The 24,945-nt window shown below is 39.9% G+C and overlaps 1 protein-coding gene across 1 annotated transcript in view; it reads left to right on the forward strand.

The window, feature by feature from the left end:
- Positions 1 to 24,945, forward strand: part of spidr (scaffold protein involved in DNA repair) — a 33,783-nt gene that overhangs the window by 4,563 nt on the left and 4,275 nt on the right. The window contains exons 6-15 of the mRNA XM_042427845.1: positions 2,669 to 2,904; positions 3,610 to 3,713; positions 5,215 to 5,434; positions 9,566 to 9,770; positions 10,962 to 11,203; positions 19,828 to 19,986; positions 21,926 to 22,013; positions 23,231 to 23,371; positions 23,471 to 23,530; positions 24,073 to 24,271. Coding sequence (XP_042283779.1) covers positions 2,669 to 2,904; positions 3,610 to 3,713; positions 5,215 to 5,434; positions 9,566 to 9,770; positions 10,962 to 11,203; positions 19,828 to 19,986; positions 21,926 to 22,013; positions 23,231 to 23,371; positions 23,471 to 23,530; positions 24,073 to 24,271 — 1,654 coding nt within the window. The remainder of the gene's footprint in view (positions 1 to 2,668; positions 2,905 to 3,609; positions 3,714 to 5,214; positions 5,435 to 9,565; positions 9,771 to 10,961; positions 11,204 to 19,827; positions 19,987 to 21,925; positions 22,014 to 23,230; positions 23,372 to 23,470; positions 23,531 to 24,072; positions 24,272 to 24,945) is intronic.

The raw sequence follows: 24,945 nt of genomic DNA on the forward strand, positions 1-24,945 counted from the left end.
GACAGTTTGATAGCTAATCATGCAAGTGCGTATTCACGAATGGGTTAAAATTTAGATATTTGTTATGTGCATTAGGGCTGGGCAATATATCGATATTATACTGATATTGTGATATGACATTATATATTGATGTCTTATAAAGCCTTATTCATTCTTTATTAATCATTATAGCCACATTACTGAACGATTATCAAAAATCTCACTGTGTAAATTAGGGGTGTCGCATTATACCAGTATTGATGAGTGATATTTAAAAAATGAAATATTGATATAACGTTAATAATACACATATGATAATATTGTGTAAATAATCCAGCGCCTCTTAAAGCCCCTTAACGTTCCAACGGCCCGTCCACAGGCTGTCACACTGTTAAGTGCACAACTATGCTATGTACACAGCTCCTGTCTTGAAGTGGGCCCTCATATGACGCATTTTTGGAAAGCTAAGATTCTTATGATGCAAGCTATTTCAAGATACAATCACAACAGCAGGTACAATCTATGCCTCTGTCAGACCACCAACACAAACAATTACAAAATTCACGCTACTCACCTATGAAGCCTTATTATCCCACTGAATGATACAACTCTAACAAAAACAGTCTTGTTAGATTGGCAAAGGTCCAGTCGATCCAATCCAGTAAAATATTAAGTCCTAAACACATTAATAAATATCCACAAACAGCTGTTGCATCATTTTAATTAGCCGGCAGATGTCCTAATCTTCCCATGTCATAACTCGCGTTAGCATGTAAACATTAGCAACATATTGGTATCAAAATGGCGGCTGCACTCTGACCTTTCGATTGACACCTCACTTGACCCAACAGGAGCTTCCATGTCCTGTCCACAGCCTACAATAGCCAACGAGAGTCCGCGCTGAAAGGAGGTGTGTGTCCCTCTTCTTTCGTGTAAACACTGAGCAAGTAGGAACAGATTCTGCTGATGACTGGCACTTCAAATAGGAAATTCCAAAAAATGCATATGAACCATATGCTGCTTTATTGCTTTTTACAAAGGCACAACGTGGAAATTATTTAAATATAAATAGTTTGCTGTGATTGACTTTTTATATGAACTCCTTTTCCATGATAGCACTTGTTTTGACTCTTTTATATGCACAAGTAGTTTAGTTTCAGGAAGGGAACAAAGCACTATAATATGTTTATGCTTCAGTTACTCTGAAGCAGGGGTTATTTGGTGTCTCTAAATGGCCTTTTTTGGAAGATGGCTAGACATACTCTTAGAAAAACATGTAAAATATTCATTTTCTGTATGAGTATGTACCATTATGGTTACTGACTCTCTTTCCACTTCCCCACACTTGTAATTTGAGTGTAATTCATTTGCCAGAAAAGAGGCAAAACACACAATAAAAAAAGTTAAAGATGATTTGATTGATAGCATTATTATTATTTTTCAAATTTTCCGTAGATAATATCGTTATTGTAAATTCTGTTGACCACAATAATCGTGTTGTGAAAATCTGATATCATAATAGCCCTAGTGTAAATATTTGTGAAAGCAGCAGTAGTCATCCCTACAATACTGTTGCAATATCAATATTGTTGTATTTGGTCAAAAATATCATTATATTTGATTTTGTCATATTGCCCAACCATAACATACATGTACCTATTTATCATGATCATTTTTACTGAATTAGAACAGCAGAATGTGGCGTCCTAGTTTAAAATGGTTTGCTGCCTGGAAAGCTTGCTTACACAGTGCCAATACTAAATCAAACCGGATCTAACAGGATACAGAGGGGAAGAACCCAGTCCAAGGCAAAGTTTATTACTCCAGATAAATGCATGGCTCACTCACTTGATGCACTTCTGCCAGATTTCTGTGTTATTGTACTAGCAGTGAAAGTGGATAGGCGGAGCTGTGAGAGCGACTTTGCATTTCAAGGCCGAACAGGATGGCCGCTTCCCAGATGAAGCGTGTTGCTCCGTCCAAGCCCCTAACATCAGCCGCTTACAGGGTCAACAACCTCCAACCGCATCACGGCTTTGCTAGATCAGGGCCGTGTCAACAGAGCAGGACTATAAACATCTTTTTACTACTGTTTGTTCAGGAAAACTTAGTAGTGGATGAGGCTGCGCGGAGCTGTGTACTTACAATGCTTTCAGTGCCGGGTGAAAACATTTTTGAGCCAGGGCCAGGAACATAGTGTTCCTTTTCTCTGTAGCTGGTTAGAGTGTGACGTCTGCTGGCACGCCGCCTAGCAGGGTCAAGTTGATTCAAATAAGAGAGCACGTTGGCTGACAGATCCTGGTATGCTGGTCTTGTCTGCACATGACAGGAACTCAGGTTTCTCGTGGATTTTTCCATGAGAACTGATTCCCTCAGTGAGCAGTGATACAGCAAAAAAGGTTGTTTTGTTACCATATTTTGTGAATTAATCATCCCGCCAGTCTAACGGTGTACCATATCCACACGGTTTATATTTGAGTTTATTGACTTCATAAAATCTTTAATGACCTTAATGACTCAGTAATAATTAACTGAAGGCTGAGACCATTTTAAATATCTTACATCTCCCAGATAAGCAGTGGTATTTTAGCTGTGATTTTACACTTTAAAACGTTTAAACTCACTCACACTTTAAAATTTGGTTGAATATATTTTTTCCATTAATGAATATTTAATACTTTGTCCATAGGTGACGGTGTTAGAAATCTCAGGCTATGTGTCTGATGGAGAGGATATTGGTGACACAGTGTCCTCGAGCAGACTGGACTCTGAGAGCTTTCCTCTCCAAACTGGTGAGGGCAGCAAAAGGTCAGTCAGTGACTGGGTCAGATCTGCGCATGCGATGCTGCAGACGCCTCAGAAACCGTTTGACAGGCAGTGCAAGACTCCTGAAGACTCCGCCAAAAAGAGAAGAAAGTTTCAAAGGTTTGAATGTTTTTCTTGTTTTAAAGCCTCACATTAGGGATCCAGCTTTTTCTCTCCCATACTGCAACTCAGGATGTCTGCTGATACAATTTCAGATCCTATACTTGTGTTCCCTTTTTTCCCCAGATTTAAAATTTAGGCTATATGCCTCACTGTGTGGAGATATTTTTACATAAGGTGGCATGAGGCGAAGGATGGCTGTGGCACTGGAAACTGAGTCAGCAGCTTGCCACCATTCAGTGAATGTGCCTGAAAGCTTACACACTTATAATAAGCCCAAAAAGGTCAATATTGTCTCACTACTCATTTGGTAGATCTGATCGGTGCATCACTGCCTTAAATTATAATATTTATGAAGTGTTACTTGTTGTATTGCTTCATAATGGAAGCAAAGTAAGTAACAAGACATTACGTGCTTGCAGATGTCAGTCAAACTTTAGCACAATGTTTCCACGACAGAACTGATGATAAAAGGGACACCTGGTGTCATGATGTGGGTGCTAAATGTCATTGCCATCTCCCACCCAAACCCCCCCAAATCTGGCAGATGGCTATCTGTAATTTTCAACAGCTTGTTCAGAAAATCTGAAAATCTTTTTTTGTTTTCTTTGACATAAACAATTTTGCATGTGCGTTTATCACATATCATCTTCCATCTGTGTGTGTGTGTATATGTGTATGTGTGTGTGTGTGTGTGTTGCGCAGTGGAGGTCTGGCAGAGAGGCTGAATCGACTCCAGAGCAGACAGAGGTCAGCTATTAGCTTCTGGAGGCACCAGTCCATCTCTGATACCTCAGAAGCAACAACAGGTGATTCACACAAACCTGTTGAATTATTCACAATTACATCCAGGATGTTGCACATATTCACCCCTGAATCACCTTTCAAGTTTAACGATGAACTTTGATTTGTGAGTGGGAAGCAGACATATGATTTTTTTTTTTGTGCATGTGATTGAATGGAGAGGCCACGCTGAGGAAGTGCCGGCTCTAAGTTGATCAGCGTGTCTCTGAACTGTGAACTCAATATGTAGGTGACAGGAAACTGCTTGCCTGTTCTTTTTCCTTTCCGTGGTGAACCAAACCACTCATCGTCTAACGTTGTTAAGTATCTTCTCATAATAGGACACAAACCGTGGCTTAAAGGTGACAGTTGATTGTGGAAAAAGAAAATACTCATCCGATCAAACTTTGTTTGTGGTCAGTCAATTGTTGGAGTTGAACAATGTTGTTAAATGTTGACGTTTATATTGACTTGACCTCAGTTTTAAAGGTCTAATTGATAGTATTTTTTGCATTGTAGATTCCTGCTCCTGTATATGTACAAACATGTGATTTAGAGCATAATCAGACTTTTTCCAGGACAAGATCAGCCAAAGTTTGTTCGTTTTCATCTGGCCCACCCCCTGCCACATGCTCAACAAAAACAACACTGTTATTTGACAGAGCTCATGCTGTTATAGGACACCTGTTTATCTTTGTTGTAAATTTGGTGTATGATGTAAGTGCACTAGAACAAGCACATGTAGGAGCCTTGATTTTTTTTTTTTTTTTTTTTTCCCTGACATAATTCTTTGCCTGTGACTTATCAGATCATTATAGGTCAAGAGGAGGACTCTATAGTTCTATCTCAGTTTTGGCTTGCTGCCCGAGGCCTGTTATTCCGATGATTTTGTAATCTGGGACTTAATGTGCACGGAGTAGAGATAAAGCACTTAGCATTCATGTTTGGACTAATGCATGCTAAAACTTAATAGCTCTCCAGTGATCTCTTTGATATGATTTACTCTTATCATATTAAAATACCCCCGCTGGCCACTTTCAGCGGGGGTAACATACCCAGACACAGAGCTTCATTGACTCTGAGCTCTCATGCTACAATTTTCACAATTTCAGAGCAATCAACTTTACACACAAAATTTGCATGTAGTGAAGTTGGTCTCCTATCTCCATTTGATTTATGGCTTTAGGGCATTGTCTTGATTTGCTCTTCTTAATTATCTCTGTCGTATTTATTGTTTTGGCCAAAAGCACAGTCAGTGCTGTGGTAAAATTCCAAACATTTACACACTCACCCTGTGGGATTTACTGCGTTTCATATCCTTCTCAGTCTGAGTCAGTAACAGCTTTACAGTTATGCAGTGCGAATTGTTCTGATGATAAAAGTGAATTACTCTCATAACGCATAATGAGTCCCACAGAGAGCATGAGTCCATGAGTACACTCTGTACGCAAACACACACACCAAAGGCGTGCGCGTTGAAACAGATCGCACACTCAACATCTGTGTTGTTGTTGCTCTGCTCTCCAGTGGACAGGCCTGGCGTGCTGGTGCTGGAGGTGCTGGAGGTTCAGGAGGAGTGCAGCATGCAACTGGTGCACTGTGAGCACCGCCAGCCTCCAGGAGAGGCCCACCAACACGGCCACCCTCTTGCTGAGGAAAGCGCTCGCATGCTGGTGTTGTTCAATAGAGAGACCGCAGCCCAGCTGAGTCCTGTGCCCAGAGATATCATCCACGTATATCCACCATGGTGAGAGGATGTGTTTGCAACATGCATACTGTATACCACCCTTTACATGAGAGTCACCTTTGACTGTTAAGTGCTATGGATGCACATGCAGTTTAATTTGGATAGTTGCAACCTTTGAGCATATGCTGCAGAAAATTTGACTTTTATATCAAGAAAAAAGGATCACTTGTCACTTCAGAGATTTCTGATGAAATTCAAGATGAACTGCAAGCTATTTTAAAAATGAATAAGGCTTAAATTATAAAACACTGCCTGGTTCTATACATAGAAATAATACTGAAAATGGTAAGAGCAACATTCTGTGAAAAATGCAAAGTGTATCGGTCAGTGAAACCTTTTTTTTTTTTTTTCATTTCCCTGTTTTGGATTTTTAACTTATTCATGTCTTGGCAGGTGATCAAAACCACACAAAAAAGGCACAGTTATATGCAGTTACACAATACTAGACTGACTCACTACATGCAAGACAAAGAGTAACAGGATCTCACAAAAGCTGCTGAGGAGGCATACTTTGTGAGAATGGACAACACATGAACCAATACACATCAAATAGCTTAATGGTAATTCTACCCAAATCTCTTTTATTAAATAGAATTATTAGGGGTTTTAAGTTTAAAAAGTACTGTTCTTAGCACTGTCTTTTTGTTCATAAAGGCCCAGATGTGAAGAGCAGAGCAGTCCCTCACATACAGGGCAGAGAAGCAGGGGGGGGGGCGTGTGTGTTTTCGGGATTGTTTTGGAGTTGGAGCAAGGCAGCAGTTGACTCCAGCTGTTGGGAGTTTGGGTTGAGTGTGCTCTGGAATATCCAGGCTGGCGGAAGCGCAGGGGCCTCCTCGGTGCTCTGACGTCACGAACAGCTCCAGGGAATGCTTCACATTCCTCTTCCTGGCAGTAGTTAGGTCATTTCCAGCAAGCCGGGGAAAAAACACAGTAGGATTATTTTCTGGAGCATTTGGGAGCAGAGTGTGGAGGGAGCCAAAGGACTGAGATTGAAAACACATGGTGGTTTGAGAGTATCTCTGGCTTTAGCACCTCTCTTTCCCTGTTGTATACTATTCCTGAACTCACACGATAGAGTAGAGCCCCCCCCCCCACAAAAAACACACCCATTTACTCTTTCAAAGAATTACTTTTCATTTGAAGATGCGTCTCTTAAATTCTCTTTTAGTCTAATTTACGTCAGCACTTACAGCATTTGGTCGACATTTTAACTCCATAAAAAAAAAGTCCCTAAATCACAACAGAACAGTCACGAATAAGAAAAGCAGATGACGAGTTTAATATTCTCGGGAGAGATATTCGTTTATCAGACTTCTACACCACCAAGACAGAGCCGAGTGGAAAAACCCAGAATTTAGAGCATCTGTACGTCTAGTAAAATTCCTCCTATCAGTTTCCTGTGTGACACTGGAGGGGTTAACCTCCCCCATAATTCCTGCAGCGAGTAGGCTGGCCCCTCCCACCTCCCACTCCTAGTTGTGAGTGGGCCGAAGCTGGAGCGGAAATACCTGCAGGGATTATTCACTTACGAGCTGTGACGCCAGCAGCCGTGCCACTCCTTAACCCAGCTACCTGTCTGATGATGACAGCTGCCCACTCACCTGTTCACAATGGGGTCATACTTCCTGTACGGGTGTTGTACCTGTTCTCGTGAACAGCACGTTCTGCTCTACTAACGTTATAGCCTGTACTGATGACAGATCTATGATCTGCTTAGATTGTGGACTGACAAATGTTACTTTCGGTGTTAATCACAACAGGAGCAGTTATTCATAGGCAGAAGTTGGTATCAGGTTTGGCAGATTTCAGCAGTAGCTTACGAAGAACTCAATCATTTACCCAAGTAGAATAAGTAACACCACACTATGAAAGTACTTTAGTACAAGTAAAGGTCCTGCATTTAAACTTACTTAAGTAAATACAGTAAGTAAGTATTACAAATAAAAAGTAAAAGTACTTTTAATGCATAATAGCCCCTGCATATTATTATATTACTGGATCATAACTATTGATGCATCAACATGTAAGCAGTTGATGTTGTCACACCAACCAACTAGACTCCACCTCAGCTAGTTTATTGATGTGAAGTTTATTTTATGTGCTTCTGGGTAATGTAATCTATAACATTGCATCATATTTTATAAGCTCATCATATGCTTTGTGTGTAAAATCCTGATTTGAGAAGTAACATTAGTGAGGAAATATAAAGCAGCATAAAATGGAAATACTCAAGTAAAGTGCAAGTATCTGAGATTTAATGTACTTAACGTAATGTTATTTTTACTTCACTGAATTTCAGAAAGGTTGTATGTGTCTTATAGATATCCGCTAACTCTGTAACTTATCATTATTTACATTATTTGTTACTTGCAGTCAGTATTTATTCATGATATGAAGCAGGTTTTTATCACCTATGAAAGTGTAACCAGTGAACGTTGTAGCATTTTACTTGATGAATGACTAAAACATTTGACTGTCAAAATACTGATCGATTCATTTTCAGTTGATTGACTAATGAATGAGTCATCCTAGTGTCAGTGCCACAAGGGTAAAAGCTCACAGTTAGTACTAGACGTGGTCAATGCATAACTCAGTCGGTATTAGTTTGCTTTAGTGCTTACAGTACAGGGGATGAGCACAATTCCAGGAACCGGATGTACAGTCAGATGCTATCAAAGACACTAATCCTGCAATAAAAACTAAACTACACCATCATTTTTAATTGTTTTTACATACTGTCAGAGGTGTTTGTGTTATACTCCACCAAGTGTTGATTGTGCGTGTGATAAATTGTGACTATCTATTGAATATACTCAAATACTCGCCATAGTTTATATTAGAGATAATTTCTCCCTTTGATTTGTAAAAGGACACAGTGTCTACACAAACCTGTTTATATTAATGACGGTAGACTTAATATTAGAAACATTCCTCAGTGTAACACAATACAATGAACTGCAGCCTCCACAATATATTTTTTAACATTTATAACCATCACAAAAGTAGGATTTATTGTTCTGTTAAACATAATAAACTGAATGTATATAATAATTTGACTCCTAAATAATGTTCCCCTTTCTATTCTATATCTAAACAAGTTGTATGTTGTTTTTTTTTATCTGCGTGTTTGATTCCTGTGATTCAACTATCACCGCAGGTCTGAGACGAGCTGTGACATGAACGGCAGTTTCAGTCAGCGAGTGCACTTGGCTCTGAGTCAGTGATAAGACATCACACCATTATCCATGTCACATGTGGGAAAAATTAAGCTGTAATTCAAACTTACCACAACATAGCAGCATGCCATATAATTATCTGGCTGTTTTTCAAGTTCTCAGGAGAAGCACCACTCAGGTGTGTGTTATTTGTCTTGAAGAGCTGAAACACTTGACCAGAAATGTTTTACTTTAGATTTCATGGATCAGTTCAGCATCATCTTCTTGGCACAGACAGTGAAGTGAAATTTAAGCTTTCAACGGTAAAATTAAAGAATAGCACAAGTGCACTTCAGGTCACACATAGTAGAGTTTTTTTTTTTTGCAGCCCATGTGTCTGATTTGGTCTTTTTCATCAGCACACTCTCAGCCTGTTTGTGACGGGCGTTGAAGTATTTTTCCACAGATGATGTCACATTTGGAAAGTGTTTTAATCGAGCTGTGCAGCGCTGTGAGGTCTAGCCTTTTAAGAAGCTCAATTACATGGAAAATGTATCTTTTACCGCTGTAAAAGAGGACACACACACATCCGTTATGTTAGTTTGACTTGTCTTGGAGGAGGTTAACGTATTTGAACTCGAGCTCTGTGCTGGGTGGTACATGTTAAACAGACCTGTGGAGGTGGTTGGTACCTTATCTGAGTTTGACATTCAAACAGTGCCGAGCTGTCAGCCCCCCTAAGTTTGTGCAACAGTCTATTCCCTTTACTGTTAAATCAGACATTTTTGCATCTGCTGTGTCAGTTTAATCACATTCCCAACACTTTGAAGATGTTAAATTTTATTGCAAAGACCCAAAACCGGTTATTTTTACTTTGCAATAAGAAAGCGCAGAGTCGAGAAGTAGCACGCAACAATAGCACTGAATAAACTGCTATACTCTCAATCCGAAACTGATGAACTTTGTCTCTTTGCAGGCAAAGTCTTTCCGTGGAAGGTTTCAGCTGTGATATCATTCTGAGCACACACTTCAGCCAGAAAGTCTACTCTGCTTCCAAACCAGCCGACGAGCCTGTTCCCAGAGGCCTGCTCCCAGCAGGGAGGTGCATGCCATACTCTCTGAGTCGAACATTCAGACTGCTGGAGGTTTGCAGGACCACTGAAGAGAACAATGCTAAACAGGTGTGTGTGCTGGCAGTGCTGCGTCCACGTCAGAATTAAGTGCCTAACATTTTAATTCCCCGATTCAGAATGCACTCGCTGCTTGATATGATAGATCTGTGTGTTCTGGAAAAATGCTTCAAACTATTTCTGTAAAACTGAAAATATGCACCGTTATCCCCGTAATTAAATAATATTGCATCTTCCCAATCCCCCTCCCCTCTCTATGATGACCCACTTTTTGCTCCATCTTTGATTGTGGCTTTTCAGAACAACTATAAACTCATGACACTGTAAACATTTATAAACACACAACACAATAAGACAGGTGACAGGTGATGACAGCTACCGCATGTTGTGTGCAGAGTAGTTTGGCTACCTGCCATTAGACTCTATTCAGGTTTAGTTGCTTACAGGTGCAAATCTGTGAATAATCTATTTTGCCACAGGAGTTCATCAGGTTCATGTTACAATATTCTTACACACAGAACAATAAATAGTCTCGGTGGAGCATCCAAACCACATCACTTAAGTTGCAGGTGCATTCAATCTCTACTGCAGGAATATCATAAGGGGTTGGTTTACATGTATGTTTAATTTCTTAAATCTGAATTTCTGTTTGCTTTTAGCAAATAAATGAGTCAAGTGCTTCTGGCAGCGATCAGTGAAGTAAAGTTTCTGAGAAAACATGGTGCCCAGTACCACACCCTTTCTCAGATTTCATACACAAGATAAACATCACTGCAGTTCTTCTAACTGTGGACAAAACAAAAACTTCATTTATTAACAGCGTTTCAGCCCTTAAATCTTAAAGTTAAAGTTCACCGAACTGAAATGTCTAAAACGATTAAAGTGACTAAAAGTGACTAATGGTGTTTGGGATTTTTGGGTTTTCCACATATAGAGGATTAAGAAATACTGCTGACTGCCATGCTTTTTGTTGACATAAACTATATGCATAATACTATCTGTAAACAATATGTAAGAGAACTTTATTTAAGAATATTTTAAGCAGGAATGTTAACTGTGCATCTCATAAACAGAGTAAGAACTTTCCTCATGATGTTTACATACAATAGAAGCAAAACCGAGTCAAATAGGAATATAAATCTACCTTCATGTAAACAACTGTTTGTCTATGGTTCCAACGGGGCTGCTGTACATCATAAACTTGAAGTGTTTGTCTCATTTTCACGTCTTCATCCCCTTCAGGTCGCTGTCCCCGATGCTCTGTGCAGTTTTGGAGGCTCAGGTGTTCTGACAAGACACTGTCTCTCTCTCCTGGAAGCTATTGAAGGACTTGGCCAAGCTGGCTCTGTGGGCCAGGACGTGGTGGTGGTGGTCCAAAGAGTTTACTCCATCCCTGTCCCTGACTGCTCCCCTGTGTCCGGCCTAAAGCTCAGAGTTCCCTCCAGGTCCTCCTCAGCTCCTCCTGCAGAGAAAGGCAAAACCAGGTACTGTTGGACTAGTTGATAATTGGCAGCCCAGCGAGGCCTTTGGTTTGTCGCTTTATGCCAAAAGAGACTGGAAAAGATGAATCACATTTTATCTGAGTGTATCCTTCTGCACTACAATATAAATTATTCTTTTTGTAAAGATTGCATGCTGGTTTCCTTGGTCTCAGGCCTTGCATGTGGCACAGAGTGTCTCAGTGGTCGAGCTATTGTTCAGAGCGCAGCAGGCCCCACAAAGTGCTCACACTGTCTCTAGCCATATGGCATTGCTTGACAAAGGACACAAACATTTCTAATTGAATCCAGCCCCTCCTTGAGCGATTCTGGCTAATTTCTCGGGAAAGACAGCATGATGTTTTCAGAATCTCGTGCACCAGCAAGCCAGAGTTGAATTGTTGCCCGCTCATACTCCACTGGGTTGGAACAGGTTTGCAACAGCTTTTGTTACCTTAATGCTCTAAACAAAACCACAAGTACATTTTATATAGTTGTAAAAATGTCAAGCCTCTCAGTCTTAGCATTGCAAAAAGTGTATAGTTGTGTGGAATTGGGTCAGATTTGTTTTAGCTTTGGTTGCTTAACCAGAAGGTGACGCCTATACAGCACGTTCATGTTCACTGAAAAAGAGTGAGAGTTACTCTGGGTTCCCACGGGTCCTGGAAATCCTTGAAAGTGTGTGAATTTGAGAAGAAAAAAAAACCAGGCCATGAAAGTTTTTTTTAAAGCAGACATAAATAGATATGGGTCATTGAAAGTGTTTGAATTTGTATATTTTGTGCAAGAATAGAATCTTGTTTTGCTGTGTTGTGTTAGAGAAGGAAAGAGACCACATAGTCTGTGAGCTTCTGTAAAGCCTGTGAGTTCTCATTATAACAATTCAGTGTTGTAACAGTAATTAACCTTGATCCGTGTCTCACACTATGCTGTGTTGGATCCTTGAATTTGAGGGAATTAGGCCTGGAAAGTCCTTGGAAAAAGTCCTTGAATTTGATGTTCAAGAAGGTGTGGGAACCCTGGTTACTTATATTTTATATATGTCCAATTATCGGTCTTATTTTGATAAAATTAAGTATAAAACAAGTCCAGTGATGTGGAGATGAGGGCTGCAACTAATTATTACTTTCATTATTGATTAATATCTGAGATTAGTCATTTGGGCCATTAAATTGTCAGGAAGTGGTGGAAAAATTGCACATAACAATTTTCTAAAGCCAAAATTTACATGTTTATACAGTCTTAAGAGCATTCATTTGAATGAGGCCAGTTTGGTGACAAAGTCGAACAGGCGCAGGGACAAAAGATAAAAAATTCAGTGTTTCCTCTGGGTTCACTGCTTTGTGCCGTTCTCTGTTTAAGAGCAGCTGAGATTGACACTAAAATGAGAATAGCTGGTCCATCTTTAAGGTCAGTCCACCATAAGTGAGCCTGGTCAGGTTAGGCTAGCCTGTTGTCGCTAACTTCGGGGCTAACCCTCTTCACTTTCCCATCAGTTGGGGAAACAACAGATGAGATTTTTACAGTCGAGAAGCTGCAGCATCTGTTAACTGACACACTGTAGTTTGTACTATACATTTACTGCCAGAGTGACAACTTATTGCTAATGTTTTCCTCTGCTCCGCTCACATTCACTGTCACTTTTCTGCGGCTCGCTCAACCACACACTTGCTACGCACACACATTACACACTGCCCTATTCCAGACCTGCCAACCTGTACACATTTTGCGTAGCAGGTACGCATTTTGACATCTAAGCACATTGTTACAATTTGTCACTCTAAACTACACAAAAGCTGATGACACCTGTGAGTTCAATTGTGCACATTCAGTACTCAAGTCTAACAACAGGAGGCAGCAGCATCTAGCTTGCCGAAAAGCAAAAGAAGAAGAGCTTGACCAATCATAGTGCTGGATTCATTCCCCCTGCCTTCACATATCAAGCAGGGATGATCACGATTGACAAATGTGTAACGTCATCTTAAGAGACTGCAAATCGACATAGATTTTATTATCCCACGTACCCCTTCCTCACTCCAGCTGGCCGCTTCCTCAAATGAGGACGGTTCTTTAATTCCTTTGCAGAGGTAAACAGACCTGTGTGGATGTGGAAAGTTGAAATTGTGAATTGAGTTAATTTCAGTTAACGCAGACCTGCCAACCTGGAAAATATTTAACGTTGATAACGTTAGCCTAAGGATACTTAATTTGCAAGCTAGCTTGCTCGTTCACCAGACATCTAAGTTGGCAAAGTAACTTAAAGTTATGTCGTCCGTCTGCCCCAGATTTACTGTCTTTATAATTATTATTGCAGCCAAACCTGTAACCATAATGAGAGGAGCAGATCATGGCATGATGAAAAAAAGTGAGTGCATGTGCCGCCGAAATAATGTTACACGCACACACCTCCTGGTAACTTTCTAGGCGTGTGTGTTGGCACTGTTATCTATAACTTTGCCTACTCTAAGAAAATTTCAAGGAAAGGAAAACCCCACCGTTGCAAATGAAGTCCAATATGTAAGGAGGGATGTGATTGCTTCTACAGTTTCAACAGCCATGTTCATATTCAGCCTGTATTGTTATTAGGTCATCATAGCATTAAGTTATAGCCTTCCTATAATGTATTGTTTTAGAGCTGTTGTATTAACCAGCTCTAAAATATTTATTTCACTATAGCCACAGAATAGTCTGTTTAGGCTTGTACAGCTACACTATCATCATCTTTTCAAATGAGCTGAAAATCATATTTTAAAATTCAAATTGGCTTAAAGTTTGAATATTGTGGAGGTGTAAACAATAGAAACTATGTAAATGCAGCAGTAGTGGGAGGTTATTGTGTAGCCTGAGTGAAACTGTGTTCCTTGGTAAGCTGTGTTCAAGCAGGTGAAAGACAAATGGACAAACAGGCATAAATGACCAACTAACAGTACTGACATCTGTTACTGGTATCAAGAATTTTCATATCAGTGCTTCCCTCACATTTTTGTCTGTTTGACTACTACATGTATGTAAATGATGCACTGTTATGTGTATGTGTGCAAATTATGTACAATAATTTAATGTTCAAACAGCAGTGATACCTTTCACATAGATGTCCTCTGAAGAATGAGGAGAGAGAGAATGTCTCAAAACAATTTCACGCTAACGAAGGGTATTACCCTGCCCGCACAGTGTGTGAGTGATTAGTGATCATTAGTAGCCCATTGATATTAATGATCTTGTGAAATTTTAGCAATGGCACTCAAAATTCTGTAGCGGTGGCCACAGCACACGCCACATAACTGCAATGTCCCCGGTTCGATTCCAGCCAGGGGTCTTTGTTGCATGTCGTACCCATCTCCCTCTCTCTCCATGCTTCCTGTCTGCTTCCTTACTGCCCACTAACTAATAAAGGCATAAATGTGGGCTACACATGGTACGGCTATGCTAACGATGCTAGCCATGTTAACTAGCTGCTAGCTGTCGTGCAGGCTGGTAAAATGGATCCGTCGTGTCTCTTTGTATCCACGGGTTGGTGATCCTCTCAGTGTCAGAGCCTCCAACATGCCTAACCGGTCAGAAATATTCTCGGTGGTTAAGTGATTAACGGTTAATTTGTGAAAAATTGGGACTTGGGGCTTTAAGAAATTGTAATGGTTGTATTTTTCACCATTTTTGATATTTAATAAACCAAACAATTAATGGATGAAATAATCAACAGATTAATCAATAATACTAAAAAAAATCATTAGTTGCAGCCCTAAACACAGCCCTGCCAACGCAGCGCCCGGCATTGTTTTAACACAGGTTTTTAGTGTGAAAGCAGACCAGCAAAAATTCTCATTTGAGAAGCTAGAACCAGTTTTGTTTTTGGCATTTTTGCTTCAGAAAATGACTTAAAATATTGATATTTTGACTTTTCATCTCAGATCTAGTGGAGTTTATAATAGTGCAACAGTAGTTAAGTTGTAGTCTGGGCTGTTCAAAGCTTCCCGGATCATTCAAATGACATACAGGTTTACTCAAGTGGTCTTGTTATAGTTAATGAATCACTGAATGTGCTATTTGAAGCAAAGCCAGCGAGCATGACCTTTAGTTGCCCGGCCCTCCCTGGGCTTGTTGTTTTTGTCCTTTGCTGAGTAATAAAATAAAGGTATTGGTTTCTGAGTGGGACAGGGACAGAAGGCACCTGAGGGGCACCCTGCGGTTAAGGGAGGAGAGCCCCGTTCAGCTGACAAGCTAAGTGGCTAAATGAGCATCGGTTGTAATGTGACACTTGCTCCTGCCATGCTGCCTCTGCGGCTGGTAAACAAACGCTGCCTTCTGACCGGAAACACTCCTGACTTTCCCTCCTTTTCCCTCTTAAACAGATTCAACAGGTTGAGTTAGTGAATAGATGGAGATGGGGTAAAAGTTAGGAGGTGATCATGAGAACTTGAGACCAGAATACCTGGATGATCCTGCCTGCTTAATGCCACAGATGACTAGAAAGTCATAGTTTGACCCTCAACCCTTAATTTTTATTATTTGTCAGCACTTTTCAACACTTTTTTGTATTGTTCTTGCAATCTAAAATACATCGTAAAGTGCTAAGTAACACTTTTCTAACTTTAAAACCTTCTCATGAGAGGTTTTGGTTTGCTTTTCTGCACAGTGCACATTCACTTACATTTACTTCATTGTGTTACTTATAGTACTTTTCCAGGATGCATGCCTGCTCTGCGGAGAGGAGGGTAGTTTATTTTGCAGCCCACTGGCCTCATTCTGTACAAAGACAAGGACAGTTTGTACCTCTCATGTTGTGTCCCCAGCCTCTATGACTCACTCCTTTGGTCAGCATGCTTATTTTATCCTTTTGTTGTTTAGCCTCTGTGTTAACATACACAGGGGAGAGAGGCCAGTATGATATTTATGCCTGAAGAAGATGTTAGGTTCCCGTAAATTCAGAGTAGAATAAACAAGAAGATTAACTGTTTGCAGGAAGTGAGGAGAGGCTAGTTTTTTTTTTTTTTTTTTTTTTTTTCTTGGTGAGGAAGGAACACAATGTGCTGCAAGGATCCTGTTACAACCGTGTTTATCACTCTGCCTGCACTGATTGGTGGACAACACATAGGAAGGAATCCCGCCCGTCCACCCCCCACCAATGAGGCCTCTCTGCTGTATTCTTAATGTGTGGGTCGCTTACTTAGTGTGTTGCCAAGTAATGTGCATGTGCATGGGCTGTTGCATGCGCACACAGTGTGACTCTGTGTGTGTGTGTGTGTGTGTTTGCACAGGCTCAGTGGATCGTACTTCCAGGAAGAAAACCTGGGTTGCTGAGAATTCTGTGATTGCTCACAATAACAAATTCCTGAAAACGGCCTGTAACTGAAACTGTCCAATGGCAGAAGATTTTTAGGAGTGAGAGGTCGCCGTTTGAGGAAGTGGGGCTGTGAAGGGCTAAACGGGAAGAGTGAGTGGGGAGGTGTTACCAGCTTGTTTATGTCAAGCGGGTACCATATCACCACCCTTTTGTTTTGTAATCTCTCAAGTGTCCTATCAGATTTCATACTTAACATAATTTTTTTCAAGTTCAGACAAGCTCCACTGTCACTCCAAAAGTGAAATTGTATATTTATCCTCCCTGAATGTGACTCTAGCAGCTGTATTCATATTTTAAGTAGTGTCAAATATTGTTTTTTTTTATTTATCCCAGTATCATTTTAATGTTGTAAACTCTTAGTTTCCTTTAGTTTAACCAGTGTTTAAGTACAGAATATTGAACAGTATTTTTAATTTAGTTGTAGTTGTCTTTTGAATAATTTTCTAATATTTAAGGCTGTTAATAACTTTATCATTCTATATATTACAAAAAAGTTGGTCACAGGTAAACAGGTCCTAATTGGTTACTAGAGCTGAAATGATTAGTTGATGAACTTATTAGTCAGTTGTAAAGAGTTATTAATTACCAACATTTTTTCTGAATGCTTGAAGGTGTCGTGTGGAGTTTTTGACCACTAGTAGTGCTTTGGAGCAACTTTTTTATTAGTGAGTCCCTGTTTTGTTTGTATTGTGCACAAGGATGCTTGAGCAAGCGTGTGGCAAGGGTTGTCTACAGAATTAGCATATGATGATGTCCACAGTGAAACATCGTGATGGACGATGATATCAGAGGGGGGGAATAAATTGTTCTTATTGGCTTTTTATTGCACTTACAGTAACATAACGTGTGTAGTTATCATCGACTCGAGTACTTCACGTGGTTCACTGTCTCTCCTCTGTTCCGCTCAGCGAACACACACTCACACGCATGGAGCACTGAGCCCCGTCCATGGTGAAACAGAGGAGAGGAGAGAAACTCAGTGCGACCATAAATGACCGCAAAACAAGGAGAGACAGTGAACCAGGTCGCCGTGATGACGACTAACTACACTTGTTGTGTTACTGTAAGTGCAATAAAAGCTTTGTGAGTAAAAAGCCAATAAGAGTTATGTAATCTACGCAAAAGATGGACAGACGACGCGGGGGGCCGGGGGGGTTACATCACGATGTGTGATGGTTGGTCGATGACTGTCAGCCATCGGCGATGGACGATGGCATCGCCCATCAGCCCAAACCTTCAACACACGTAGCAATATGTGAACAAAGGCAGGAGTAAAAAAACTGCCAGCAAGCAAAGATGGATGTAAACAATCCATGAGTTAAGATATTTAAAAAAAAAAATCAGCTTTGAAAATGTTTTTATGAGGAAGAAAACGCACCTGAAATTAGTTAGACTTCAAGGAAACATCAATACTCATAATGTTTGTTTGTTTGTTTGTTTGTTTACAAGAAAACACAGGGCATTGTATTATTATCAGGCAAAAACGATGAACATTTGCTTGTTCCAGCTGCTCAAATGTGAGAATTTGCTGATATATTTTTATTTTCTATCATTGTAAATGAAAATACAGATTTGGACTGTTTGTGGACAGAATATGCCACATGAAGATGTTGCTGTTGGCTCTCTTTTTTTTCACATTTTTTAAAATTTTATAGATTTAATTAAAATTGATTAATCAATTATGAAAGTAATTAGTTGCAGCCCTATTGGTTACAGTTTTTCATTACAGGATTCAGTAGCCTCTTACTCACCCCAACAGTAGTAAATATTTTGTGTTTTGAAAGGTTGTTTCAGGATTTAAATTTCATCCTGAGGGCTTTTCTCGTTTGACTCGACAAGGTGTCTACGGTGTCACTAAGTGATTGCTCTGTGCTTTGATAAATACCATGCATGTAAGATGAGATTGAGATCTGTTCACATTGCTTTATACTTGTGTTTACAGATCCATAAGCCTGAAAGTTCATTTTAGTGCATACTTTTTGTTTCACTAGGATGTTATATAGGTCTGATTTTGGATTGTGAATTAAGTAAACAACTGGGAATAATCTTGGTTTTAGACATTGGCCTAGCCACCAAAAGTCATGTCAAGAATGTTATTTAGGTATCTATTTCCAGGTCTCTCAAAACAAACACAGACAGACCCCGTGTTAACCAACAGAAGCCATTTATAGGCCCAATCAGGTGGTTGAAAACAGTCTCGAAACTTTCCCAATGTGTGGGATGTGCGCATGCATGCACGCACATGCATGATGGGCACACTGACAGTCCTCCTCCCTCTTCCCTGAATTTTTCTTCCTCCTCCTCCTCCTCCTCCTCCTCCTTCCTTAGCCGTTGCTTGTCTAACCAGGGGATATGAACTCTGCTGTTTACTCTCAGGGCTGTGTCTGGGCTTGACGGACTGAGATATTGGAGCCTATAGCAGTTCCAGCTCTCTGCTCACTGGGAGCAGCAGAGTGCAGGAATACACAACAGTTCACTGCTTCACAACTTTTTGTAGGCCAAAGGTCTTTTCTGTCAGCAGCAGCCAGTCAAACCAGCCACCGGCTTTAACACTTCCAAATGTCAGCACTATACCATAACTGTGTAATGTTACTGTGTCACTGGGAGCAGTGGTAGTTGAATTATGTGGATTTATTTTCCACTGCTGTGTTTCATCTCCATAAAAACTTCACTGTATATATGCCCCATGATTTTGTTTTTTTTAATCAGGGAATTAATCTGTGTCTATATTAAATATAAAAAATGAAAATAAATGATGCAACAATTTGTGTGAAAATCTGATTGTTAGCACAAAACCTGGTAGTTAAACCATTTATGTGTTTTATTGATTGATTGATTGATAATGCACATCCAGTAGGGTGCAGCTACAAGACAAAAGTAAAACAAAATACAAAAGCAAACTGCATACTGTAAGTAGTGTAAGTTCCTCCAAAAATGAATGAATGAATCCACTGACAAAAAAAAAAATCTCAACTGTCAACGTCCACTGTTTGGACTTGTTGTCCATGTTGACTTAAAGGTTAAAAGAGTCAATAACTCAACCTTCAAAGTCCTCAAGCAAAAACCGACAAATACCTTGAAGGTCGAAACGTTGCCTCGTTAAATTTTTGGGAGCTTGTTTGTAAATAACTTCTCCTTTTCCTTCACATAATGAAATATGCAGAACTTCTTTTGAAATACACAGGTATTCTCTGATGAAAATTTGGTGAAAAAGCAACTACATAAATTCAACATAAGGTGAAGATCAGCAAACTAGTCTCATTTTTTTCTCCATGTTTCCTCCCCCCAGGCTTTGTGTGCTTGTCCAGGACAGCTACGGGATGTTCAGCGTGGTCCAGCTCCATCTCCTGTCCTGCAAAGACGACCTGCACCGGTACTGCCAGATGTGGCAGGGGAAGACCTGTGTGCTGAGAGGCATTAAAGTGGTGCAGCGGGTCACTCGAGAAAGGTGAGACCCTCCGAGCCCGGTTAGCTTTTGACCTGGTAAACTTCAACCTACGACCAACACTGATTACTTTGCTGTATTATATCTGTGATAGGGGTTAATTCTATATGTTAAGTTATCTTATCTGACTGCTTAGCCATCGGGGAAAACAGCCCTGGGTAAATGTCTGTGATAGCCAAGTCCTGATATGAAATACCAGTAAAGTGGCCTCTGAGCTATCAAGCCTCAAACTAAACCATCACACACATGTGGACGACACGCTTCCAATATTTAAAAACTGTTTTTTATCTTTCAACACTCTTCTCAAACATTATTGCCCACATTTACAGTACAACGAGAATTTAATGTTTGCAGCTCATTTAAACCTGATTATGTTGTCCTGCCACCAGTGCTACTTTGTTTACATGTAAAGTGATACTGGGGTGCACGCTCTCGAGTCCCTTGTGAGTTTCCATAGTCAGGATCCAAGATTAGAAGCAGTTAGAAGAACTGACATGGGAACATTTAGAGACCAGCTGGGGGGTATGTTTACATCTTTGGTATTTTCAATGCCACTGTAGCCTATAATGTTGTCTGTGGTCAGACTTTGATGGATGGGCTATCTTCTGTGCTCGAACATGGGCCGTCTTATTAGCTCAAGTGGAAAAACACATGAGGTTTGCTGGAGTTAAATCAGGCATTCATTTTTTCTCAGTTTCTTAGAAAGCATTTGGACTTCCAAGCATATTATAATTTGCTTTCTTCCTTTGAGTTAGATGAGAAGATCAATAGCTCTCACGACATGAGATCCGTATCAGTCTTGTCATCTAACTCTTAACTCTCGAATAAGTGTACTTCTTAAAAGGTTGAACTATTCCTTTAACTATTTCATTCTTTGAGTTGGTTTTCTAAGCAAATGATCAGAAGCCACCCTGGCGCCTGTGAGATGTGTCAATATTGTCATAATGGGAAAGAGTTTTTTTTTTTAAGGAAACTTATTCTTGGATGTGTGCCAACTATATAAAAAAAAGTTAGACCTGTAAACATTAATCCACACTTCAGATCTCTGAACAACAATAAAGGGAAATATTTAAAGATCACCAGCTACCACAAACTATAGCTTTTTTTAAAGCTGTGAAACAAACGCAAGTCAACTTTTTTTGCAAAGCAAGTGTAGCTCAGTATCAGAATCACTGAGTTGAATGAGTCCTGTTAGTTTGTTGTTACTCATCCTTGAACAGGCCTCGCTGGACTTGAATGGGCTGCAGAACCGGTTCCAAACAAAGAAACCCCTTGATTACAGGCTGACTAACAGGTTGTTAACCACTGGCTGATATGACAGCACCCACATGGATGAATAAGTAACATTGACCGGCCGCCCTGAACTCAACAAGTACTCCTTAGAAAAGAGACAATGAATGTGAAGAGATTGATGTGTCCTGTCGGAGTTTTGATCCTCACTTCCAGTATCAGATTGACGTATGTGAAACATCAGGAAAACACACAGAACATGAACAGATTTCAGTCTGTCATTAGTGAGATTTAGATCGTGGTGAGAGAAGGCAAATGTCAAAAATCTGGCATTATAAATGAGGCCATTAAATGACTTAACGCGATTGGTTTTCTAAACCTTGTTATTTTTGCACCACAATCGTATCGTGATTTACATGGGGTGTGAACTGTTTTCCCACCCTTCAGTATCTCAAAACCTGCTTGTAAAAGCAGTTTTTTTTATGTGTATCTGATCTGCCAGCCCGAGCATGCTCTCTGTTAATTCTATGTGACATTAAAACAAGCTCTGTCTTAACAGATTCGTGTTTCAGTGGAAGTGAAACAGGCTGTGAAAGCTCCCTATCTTCCCACTGAAGTCCCTTATTCACAAGTTTCTCCTTCTCCCCCCTCTTCAGTGCCCCTCTCCTTACTCTCCTTTTTTTTTCTTTCTTTCTTTCTGTCTCACTCTCAGGCGCAGCAGGCTTTTCAGCTTGATAGACTGTCTCTGGCCCCCACTGATGCCTCTTAAAGATCATGGAAACACACCCAGCATGTCCTGTGTAAGTTCTCACCGATGCACAAATCATGCATTTTCACCAAATGAGGCCTTAGTTTGGGTCTGTAAAATCTGAATGTGCAAAATGGCTAAAAGCCCAAAGTGGAGACATCAAAGTTAGAGCTGAAACAATTTTAAAAGATTAGTCGATCTTAATTGACAACTACGTTGATAATCTATTAATTGTTCGACATTTATTGGCACCAGCTTCTTAATTCTACTTTTCTGCGTTTTTATATCATTGTAAAGTGAATATCTTTGGGATTTGGACTGTTGGTCGGACAAAACAAGCAATCTGAGGATGTCATTTAGGCATTTTTCGCTCATTTCAGACATTTTTCAGATCAAACTATTAGTCGAGAAAACAATCGATAATCAAATAGTTTACTTTGTCTCACAACACACCAGAAACTAAAGATATTCAGTTTACTGTTAGAGAAGAAAGAAAAGCAACTGAGAAGCTGAAACTAGGGAATATTTGGCATTTTTGTTTATCTAATTATTAATAGTTGCAGATATTAATCAATCAACTAATCATTTCAACTACATTAGGAATGTTAATACATTCATTTGAATAGGAAACACTGTTTAGTTTTCTGCATTTGCGTTCATATCCAGCCTTTTTTGCCGTAAAACAGAAATGCACCATCGCTGCACATGTCCAGAGAATACGTCTAAAATGTTGAACTGATTCAAAAGTGCTGACAATTATATTAAAGGAATAGTTCAACATTTTGCTTTGAATCATCAAGATGTAGATGAGAAGATCGATACCAGGAACAGATGCAAGGTAGATGTGAGTTAGCTTAGCTTAGCACAAAGACCGGAAACGGGGAAACAGGAAGCCCGGCTCTGTCCGAAAGCAAAACCTACCTATTGGCACCTCTAAAGCTCACCAGTTAACATTTTATATCTTGTTTGTGTAATTTGTACAAAAACTGAATTGTAAAAGTTGGGCGCAGTGACTTCCTAGGGTGTTGTTGTCACTGTGAGGTTGCCGGGCAACCAGCGGAAACTGCAGGAAGTCAGTGAACTTCCTGTGAATAAGCACATTTTCTAAAATGTCAAACTAGTCCTTTAAGTCTTTAATGATCTGATGGGGAAGAATGGCTTATTTTGAGGATAACTGATAGAAATTCAGGATTCAATACATTTTCTTTAACATGGAGAGTGTTCAAAAGTGTCCTGTCTTTGTTTTTTTGTTGTTGTTTTTTATTACAGGAGAGCCGTCCTCCAGGTCCGGCTCCAAGTTTCTGCTACCTGCTGTCAGGTCAGGAGAGCTCAGTTGAACCCACTGAGGAGCAGGCTGTGTCCCCGCTCTACCTTCCCCCCACAGAACGAACCTTACGAGACGTGCTGCAGGTGAAAATGTTTGCACACAGAAATTTAAAAAATGTGCTTATCTTCAGTGGGTCATGTCATAAGCCTGTGGGTGCCAATAATCTTAAACTTTTTTTTCAGAGTGAGCTCAAAACCCATCGCTGCAGTTTTATTGCCACTGTCATATACAAGAGAATACAGGTACTTGTGTCTTTTTCTTTTTCTTATAGCACAAAAACACTGACTTAATTTTACTTTAGTCAGAAGAACAAAATAAACATTGTGTCTTCTGAAGCTCTTCAATCATCTTTTAGAGATCATTTGAACCAACAAACTGATAAGATTCAGCTTTGACGTAGAGACCAGCCTTCATATCGCTGGGTGTATGACAATCTGTGAGGCCCGGCTGTTCTTTACCATTGATTGGTGAAACCTTTAAACTTTGACCAAGATGAGATAGTAGATCAGAACAAAGTGGTGGACTTTGCCACATGCTCAACACCACGGAAACAGAGATACACTTGTGAATGCTTTTGCAGTCGTAAACCAGCATTGTCTGTAGCTTGCTGAATGAATAATCTCATCAAAGCTATTTCCAGGTGATTCTTAGACAGAGAAGTTAACATCTACGTCTAAATTTTGCATTCTAAGCTTTCGATATGTCGTGTTTCCTTTACATTAATGCTTTCTAGGTCACTGTGTGCTTGTTTCTAAGTAATTCTCAGTGTCTCTGTCTTCTTCAGAACTGTGATATAGGCCGAAGTGAGGTTTGGTTGGTGCTGACAGACCCTAGTCTTCAAGAAGAGCCACCTGAGAGGCCATGCAGGCGCACAGTGGCCCTGTGTGTGAACACTTCCTGTGTGCTTACTTCCTCTGTCCTCAAAGCGCTAAATTCCCCCGCTGCCTGTCGAATGTCATTCAGAGATGCCATCAAAGAACATGGTAGCGCTTTATTGTGACCTGTCATGCCATTCAAATCACTATCTCTGTATCTGTGGTTTTACCTCACAGGACTGAGTGCACAAGTCACCCAAACAGTGGTGAGAAGTAACAGTACATTAACTGAAGTACTGCAGAAGTACTCAGCAAAATATACTTAAAGCTAATTTGAACTTCTTTATATACTGTTGGATAGTTTAAATTTAAATCTGAAAAGTAACCAGTAACTATAGCTGTCAGTTAAATATACTGTAAGAAAAAGTACAACATATATACTGTATCAAAGTGCAATGTTGAGGTACTTGTACTATACTTTCTGCTACTTTATACTTCTATTCCACTACATTTCAGATGGAAATATTGCATTTTTTTTTACCAGCTACAGCTACAGATAACGATTTTTCATACAAAACCTATAAGTTTCTATATTACAGTGCACAGCTAAAGATTAAACTAGTGACTCCCTTTTTTTTTTAACTTGTGACATCCCACAAAAATCCTTATCATGTTTCATATTTGTATAAGCTGATAGCAGTTATACCACAGAGAGATTTCAAGCCCTCGAAACTTCTCAGATGGTTTCATCTGAGCTGAGGTCAAATAGGTCAAATTATCCAAGATTTAACAAAAACAAAAAAGATTAGAGAAAACTCCAAAATGAATAGAATAGAATAGAA

This window comes from Thunnus maccoyii, chromosome 12 (assembly GCF_910596095.1).
Source record: "Thunnus maccoyii chromosome 12, fThuMac1.1, whole genome shotgun sequence".
Lineage (NCBI taxonomy): Eukaryota > Metazoa > Chordata > Actinopteri > Scombriformes > Scombridae > Thunnus > Thunnus maccoyii.